This window comes from Cupressus sempervirens, chromosome 6 (assembly GCF_028749045.1).
Source record: "Cupressus sempervirens isolate cs-2001-9-10 chromosome 6, ASM2874904v1, whole genome shotgun sequence".
NCBI classification, from domain to species: Eukaryota; Viridiplantae; Streptophyta; class Pinopsida; order Cupressales; family Cupressaceae; genus Cupressus; species Cupressus sempervirens.
Window position 1 is genome coordinate 495,052,495 of NC_143123.1, and position 7,755 is coordinate 495,060,249.

At 33.7% G+C, this 7,755-nt stretch overlaps 1 protein-coding gene across 2 annotated transcripts in view; it reads left to right on the forward strand.

Annotated features, from left to right (window-relative positions):
- Positions 1-7,331, forward strand: part of LOC149553194 (ATP phosphoribosyltransferase 2, chloroplastic-like) — a 151,458-nt gene extending 144,127 nt beyond the window's left edge. For both annotated transcript variants that reach the window (XM_089788683.1, XM_089788684.1), the window contains 8 exons: positions 1,654-1,719; positions 1,830-1,937; positions 2,117-2,200; positions 5,393-5,494; positions 5,731-5,844; positions 6,128-6,208; positions 6,316-6,435; positions 6,593-7,331. In XM_089788683.1, the coding sequence (XP_089644809.1) occupies positions 1,654-1,719; positions 1,830-1,937; positions 2,117-2,200; positions 5,393-5,494; positions 5,731-5,844; positions 6,128-6,208; positions 6,316-6,435; positions 6,593-6,688 (771 nt within the window). In that variant the 3' untranslated portion in view covers positions 6,689-7,331. The remainder of the gene's footprint in view (positions 1-1,653; positions 1,720-1,829; positions 1,938-2,116; positions 2,201-5,392; positions 5,495-5,730; positions 5,845-6,127; positions 6,209-6,315; positions 6,436-6,592) is intronic.
- Positions 7,332-7,755: the final 424 nt, after the last annotated feature.

Genomic DNA, 7,755 nt, shown 5'->3' on the forward strand with positions numbered 1-7,755 from the left:
TGGCTTCGTAGGATGCTTTTTGGTATCCATAAGCCTTAAATAGGCCCTTCACCCCTCTTTTGTGACAACCAAGGGGTCCTTAAACTTACCAAAAATCCAGTCTTCCATGAACTCACCAAGCATATTGACATTCATTGTCATTTTATCCGTCAATTGGGTGAAGATGGAATCGTGGATTTGCAGTTTGTTCCTATAGCAGATGAGATTGCTGATATTCTCACCAAGTCCCTACTTCCAAAGAAGTTTGTCAAATTCAGGGGGCAGCTTGGTGTCGTTGATTAGTTGACCATTAAGGGAGGGCATTAAAATACTATCTCCTAAGTTATTCAATTTCTATTTTAATGGTCCCTTCTAGATATTATAAATGTCCTCTATAATAAATTTTTTATATTATTTGTATGTTTCTTTTTAGAAACATCTCGATTGTAAACTCTATAAGAACAATCCACTTTTTTTATAATAAAACATTCAATTATTTTACCAGATTAATAGTGGTTTACTTTTTATGTTTTAAAGAGGTGCAATACTCATCAATTAAACAAGTCTGTACAGAAAGTAGTGACTGTTATGTGTAGTTGATGAATTTCTCAAACCACATTGTAAGGTGTGCTATATAACTAACATCACATGAACAGGTATAGTGCATATACCGTTTTAAACGGTATTATCAAATTCGCTGCTCTTGCGTAAACTTAAATAGTCAACTTTTAGGATGTAAATCAATCTTGGTTAAAGTCAATACCAATTATTAGGTTCATGCCATTGATCTCAGATAATAGAACCTTGTGATTGCTGTTTTGCTGTGACAGAATTATTACATCTACTAGATATTTAGATGTGTACAATCTTCTTCACCCTTTATTTGCATCTACCATATGATTAACATGTATTTTAGTGAAAAGTTCATGGCTGAACACTCGTGTAAATTAGAAGTAAGTTAATATTTTACTTATAATGTATATACGTGAACCACACTGTATATGGATATCTATGCTAAAGATTATATGGCCCATGGATTGCTTTCCTTCATGTATGTATGTTGATGCATCAGAAGACAAGCTTTTGGCAATGATTATAATCTTTTTGTAGGATTAGATCAAACAAATTGGCCCAAATAAAGAGCCCTTCATGCATTCAGCCTACATTGAGCACATTTTACATAAGCATCCTATTTCAAAGCATTTGTTTCTGGATTAAACTTTCTGGGACTCACATGGTTTGGGAGTATTTGATTGCCTTATGACTGGTCCTTGGTAGAAGTTTGACAGTTTATGTCAGTTATGTTTTTTACACTTACAACTGCCACCTTTTGTAAAGAAACCTGATTGATCTTGTGTAGATAATTAAATTCAGAAGATGAAAACTTGAACTTGATTTAATTGACATCTTGCTTTACAATTGCCTTTATCCATTATATCCCATGTTACAAACAAGTTTAATATCTTTTGACAAATATTGACTGGAATTTGAATTGGATATCTAAATCCTTAGGGCTACATGTATCTAACAATAAAAGACTATGTTCATAGATAAATGCCTTGTTTGTTTCATACTCTTCAAATAATATTAAAAAACCTGGAGGTAGTCAATCGGTACAAAACTCATTTAACTTCTAATTCTTTTTGAGGGATGATAACTATTCTATGTAAACAGGGTGACGAAGACTTGATCCTAGTGCATGACGCTCTCAACTATGGGGAGTGTCACTTATCCATTGCAGTAAGTTGCATTCTAAGTGTCTGTTGCTTGTTTTGGCATTATTTATATTTAATTATTATCATGTCCTTGTTGCCTAATTTAGTCATATGATATTTGGTCACTTGTTGCAGATTCCAAAGTATGGAATTTTCGAGAATATCTCATCTATGAAGGAACTAGCAGGCATGCCTCAGTGGACTGTTGACAGGCCTTTACGCATTGCAACAGGATTTACTTATGTGTGCTATTTCATTGTTAAATTATTTTGTTCATAAAGTTTTGTACTTGTATTTCTAGTCTACCTCAACAATTCCATTATAGCATCTTGCTTAATTTTTAAACAAATGAGTAGAGCAATATTACATCCTGAGTTCTTGGAAGAGTATGGAAAAGGGTTCAGAGGTTTGTTCTTTTGCAGCTAGGTCCAAAATTTGTTAAGGAGAAGGGTTTAAAGTTTGTCAAATTTTCAACGGCTGATGGAGCACTGGAAGCTGCTCCTGCGGTAATAATTCTTATTTTCTCAACTTCGCTGGTGTTATGACTGTTTTAATTAATAAATAAACTTCTTATGTTTTTCCTCTTACACTACTGGAAAAGAATTTATTTTATTTACAGTGATGTAGATGTTAGAAGGATGAGTGCACAGAAATTTAAAGAACTTTGTGGCACATACTCCAAGCTTTACATTGGCGGTTGTAACTGACATTTTATAAGCTAGCTTAGGCATAACTATGTGGTGAATGTGGTGATATTACTTTCTTTCATAAGCAATACTGCCTATGTGTGCAAAGTATAATCTTTGACATTAATTTATGAATGAGTGCACAGAAATTTAAAGAACTTTGTTGCACATACTCCAAGCTTCACATTGGTGGTTGTACTTGTAACTGACATTTTATAAGCTAGCTTAGGCATAATTATGTGGTGAATCTGGTGATATTACTTCCTTTCATAAGCAATACTGCCTATGTGTGCAAAGTATAATCTTTGACATTAATTTATAACTAATACCCTCTTAATGACTAAGAAAAGACAACTCCATAATTTTCCCAAAATCCGGCAAAAAATGAACCAAGAGGTTTGCTTGGTGATTATATCAGCAGATTACTTAAGATGTACAGAAGAGATAAATATCTTCAACGTGCTTGGTGTGAGTATGATAAATTGGACTTTGTCACAAACTTCAGAACTCCCAAATTACCACAAAAAGTGGAGCTGTTACAGTGTGAGGAAGTGAGAGATTACACAGAACTTGATTTAGCTATATTGCTGCAGAAGCAGATGCTTTACATTTGACTTTGATGGATGATGATGCTACAATGTGCTAAAGTGTACTTTTCCATAAAACAATCCCTGATCCTAAAGAGAAAATGTAGCAAGTAGTTGGTCTTTCATTATTACTTGAACTGGCCCAAACAGACTCCATACATGTTGTAGATCTGAAATCATCCATCTTCTGATAAAGAATGCTAAAGTCAAGAGTACCTTTGACATATTTTAAAACATATTTTGTTTCCCCAATAAATGAGATGAAATTGTGCCAAAGATTGATTGAGATAAATACTAACAAAACAAAGATCTAGCTGTTTGGACCCAAGATAGATTAGACTGACACCACTTTGTTTCTGGAGTGACTGGTAATGAATTACCATAGGCGGACAAATTCAGTCTGACCTCCATAGGTGTAGTGCAAGAATTACAATTGATCATACAATTATTTCGAAATATTTATAGCAGGTTTGACTTGAGACATAAAATTGAAATTGTATGTTGTCAGAATTCTATACCTAAGAAATACTGTATGCCTTGGTCAAACTTGTCAAAAGTGGAACATTAATTATATTTCTCTTGTTGCAATGCAGTGACCCTGCTTTCTGTGATGGCAAAATTGTCAATGGACATTAAGAATTGCAATGTCATCGCTGTCACTTTTGACATGGAAATTTGGATTCGAAAGATTTGTTTTTTATGAATCCAAAATCTCAAGGATGCTGATCAATTATCATGTATCAAACCCATGGAGCCTTTTTAAGACCAGAGGGAGACTTAAGAAGCCAACAAATTAGATGGTCATTACCAAGTTCTTGAAATCTTCTTAACAGCAACATGCAAATCCTCTTGTTCAAGTCTTTTTACAAGAAGGTGCTCCTTTCATGTGCAACTTTTTTGTTATAGTATCAAAAGTTTCTTCGTAGTCTAGTCACTCCAATTCTAAATACTTTTTGCAGGAAGATGAATCTTGTACTTTAAGTATTGTTAGCTTTACGTTTGGTATTTTCTATTTATTGGCGTTCAACGGGATATTTATCTATTGTGGATTTTGCCTTCTGCTATGTATGATTCTTCATTAATGCATCATATAGCTTTCCACTTTGGCTGTCCATTAGTCTCTGAATATGTTTATGGTTCAAACTTCGGACACCTCGGAAAGGTTAGAAAGAGCAATATTTTATTATTTGTTTCATCCTCTCCCATATCTTAGAAGAGAATATTCACTTAGATCTCCACTATTGGGTTAGTTGAGATTCATGTGGTGTATGAACAACATTTGGAGCTGCAATTACCTTAAGATGGCATATTTGATAGAAAGATTGTGTGGAAGAATTGTGAACCATTGTGGATGGCTCATGGCTGCATTGTTGGGTAAGTATTCATCTCAGTATTAAAAAGAATCAGCCATGTTTAATAATTATTGAACTCTGACATGTGCTCAGGCTGTAGACAAATGATTTGACATCTCTGATGCTTGAAAGATCTCAATGGGTGTTTGTTTTCTGAAATGCATTAACTGTTAGAAGTAAGTATATGGCAATCTCTTGATATCTTCCTGAATGTTCAGTTACCTAACTTCTACTTCTAATTCTTGGTTGCATCTTGGTGAAAGCGTTCCGAGAGCTGAACTCTTGTTTAGATCTTATTATCAAATGCTTCCTAGTGTGTTCAATGATATTTCCTTTTCCACTGGTTGAAACTTGAACTTATCTTTTAATGGTTCCCACGGTTTGAGGAGGATCTTCAGGTCCTATTAAATGAATTTTTTTTAGTAGATTTTTTCTCTACTTATTCATTATTTAAGATTTATTCCCAAATATCCTCTATCGATGCTATTCACTTCAATCTGTGTGTACTTATTTTATGCTTGCCTTATTTCTGCTTTGACTCTTCCTTCTTTTGTTATCCAACTCATCGGATGTGCAATCTAAGTTTCAGATCCCAACCATTAATGATTAGGTGCTAAGTATCAAATCACTGAATTGGATTTTCAATACAAGTTGTTGCAAGTTCATTATGAATGAATATATAGGAATGTTTTCATGGAAATAGGCACCATTGCTTTGCCAATTCTTCTCTTTTTTATAATGATGTGAAATTTCACATATGTAGAAATTCTGACATTCTGTTTTTTGGTAACATGGATATTTCATTGTTTTCAAGCATAACTGGCTGTGACATATTTACATTTGGTCAATTATTGATGTGGTTATATTCTTCATACCTTTCTCTTATTGTATCTGGGATTCTGGTCATGTTTTCCAGAAAACAAAACCAACATGTAATACAAATCAGCCATTTTTGTTTTTGTGATTGTAAATGTTTTTCGTATCTAAGGCATTACTAGGATCTTCGCTCACCAAATAAGGTACTTTCAGAGTATTTCCTCTCTTCATTGATTGCATTCAATTGTCTGCTTCAGATGGGTATTGCGGATGCAATTTTAGACCTTGTGAGCAGTGGAACAACTTTGCGGGAGAACAATCTGAAGGAAATAAAGGGTGGAATTGTTGTAGAAAGTCAGGTATGCCTATTTATTTTTCTCCATGATGCAAGTCAGATTGCAATGGTATTCATTGTCAAATTCAATTTATTGCCCATAAAGTTATAAATAACTTGAAATGGAGCTTCATATTTTATTGAGATTTCTAGCAAGTTGTGCATTTGAAAATGACTCTTGATTCAACAATTGCCTTTGCAATCATCTATTGTTTAAAACTTTAAAGATTTACTTGCATTCTAACCAGGAAAACACTGCAGGCTGTATTTGTTGCAAGTAAGAAAGCTTTAATTCAGCGCGAAGATGTGCTAGAGACTACACATGAAATGCTTGAAAGGTTGGAAGCACATTTGAGAGCAGACAGTCAATTTACGGTAATGATATTATTGTACCCAAATCTATCACTCAATTGATTCTAAATATCACACTGAAAACAGAAAACCTATCAGCATTAATGAAATTTACCATGGAAACTCCAATGGATGTGATCTTTGAGTATCCTATGAAGTTTTCTTTTACTAGTGTTGGGTTTGTTGAAGGTTTAAGCATGATAGTGTAAAAGGATTTAAGAGAAATGATTGAAGATATTTGGTCAAAAAATCTAAACAATCAATGATAGGTGTTGGCAATTTCAATTGTAATCGTTGTGTATATTAGGTCGTTGCGAACATGAGAGGGAAGTCTGCTGAAGAAGTGGCAGAACGCATACTCAGAAAAACTGATTTTCCTGGATTACAGGTAAAATCTTAGTTTGAACAGCTGAATGTAGTGTAGAATTTCAATGTATCCTTTGATTAATAGCCTCTTTGAAATTAATTTAAATTAAAGGATATATGCTGATTCAGGGACCTACTATAAGTCCTGTCTTCTGCAAGAGAGATGGAAAAGTTCAGCCTGATTATTATGCAATAGTTGTATGTGTACCCAAAACACGACTTTATGAATGTGTTCGCCAGTTGAGAGAAGTAAGATTTTATTTAGTTATCTGATTTATTGCATAATTGAGAGACAAGTTTTCACAAATTGCATACTGGAATCTTTTCTTTTCACGTGCTTTTTCTGTGTGGAAGTAATAGATTATTGTTTCCAGCTAATCTGTATATTGTGCTCATTTTCTTATAGATAGGAGGAAGTGGGGTACTTGTTTCTCCATTAACATACATCTTTGATGAAGAACCACCAAGATGGCGTAAGCTACTGAATCAGTTAAACATTTAGCTTTTATCATGCATCAGCTGGTTTTCTTCAGCACCAGTTTAATAATGGGTATGGAGGAAAATACTCAGCCTTTGCCATTTGCTTTGAAATTTTGTAAGTTTCACCTGTTGTATAGATTTTGACAATGTAAGCTAACCTGAGACAAAAAATCTCAACAATCTATAAACCTACCTTCCTTTTCTGGGCACACATTATTTTGAGAGGTCCAAGTTCCAGTGTCTCCTATTTGATGGTAGAAAGTAGAGGTAACGGACTGAAGTTCTCCTCTTTAGAAATCTGTACTCGCTAGTAATTAGCTTTACACAGAGAGGGCTTTGTGTGTTGTTCCTAATATGTCTAGCATGCTTCCTCTTAATCAATCAAGATTTTCAGGAACATTTTGCCTGGTCTGCCGACAGTAGCTGAATTAAGAAGCTTCATTTCTGTCCTCATCATATTCATTTCCAGTCAGTTCCTATTTCTTGTTTCTATCACGACCAATGACACATTGTGCAATTAAAATTTGCAACAAAAGGAAATTGGGTACATTTGATGATTTGATTCCTGAAGAATGTAAAATATTAGATTTTAGATTTTTACTGTTTTGAGGGATTCATTATTATATTAAATTGTAATTTATATATTGACGTGTTTTGTTTCACAAGCCCTTTGCATTAGATGAATTTTGAGGTTGTTTGCAAATCATAAAATTAAAATACTTTGAATGACATTGTTAAATTAAATGGTCACAGTGTAAACATTTGTAAAAGTCTACCGATAAATGTGCTTAAATGAGCTTTCAACTTGTTTTTCTTTTGTATATGCAATATTTCATATGGTGGTAAAATTGCTCATGAGTTCTCTTTCCAGAATGTTTCTCTATTTACTTGTGGCTATTATAGTTCACCCAAATTAAAAGCAAACCATTCTTAGCATGCTTTTTTGGGGCATTCTATACCACTAAAATTTATGTATTTCATTAAGTTAATAGCTAACAAAGTTTTTGGTTTATATAATTTTTCAAGAATAATTGCTATTTCTTAGGCCTCTATTCATTTTCAGTTTCTCTTCATGACTTCCATGACCTT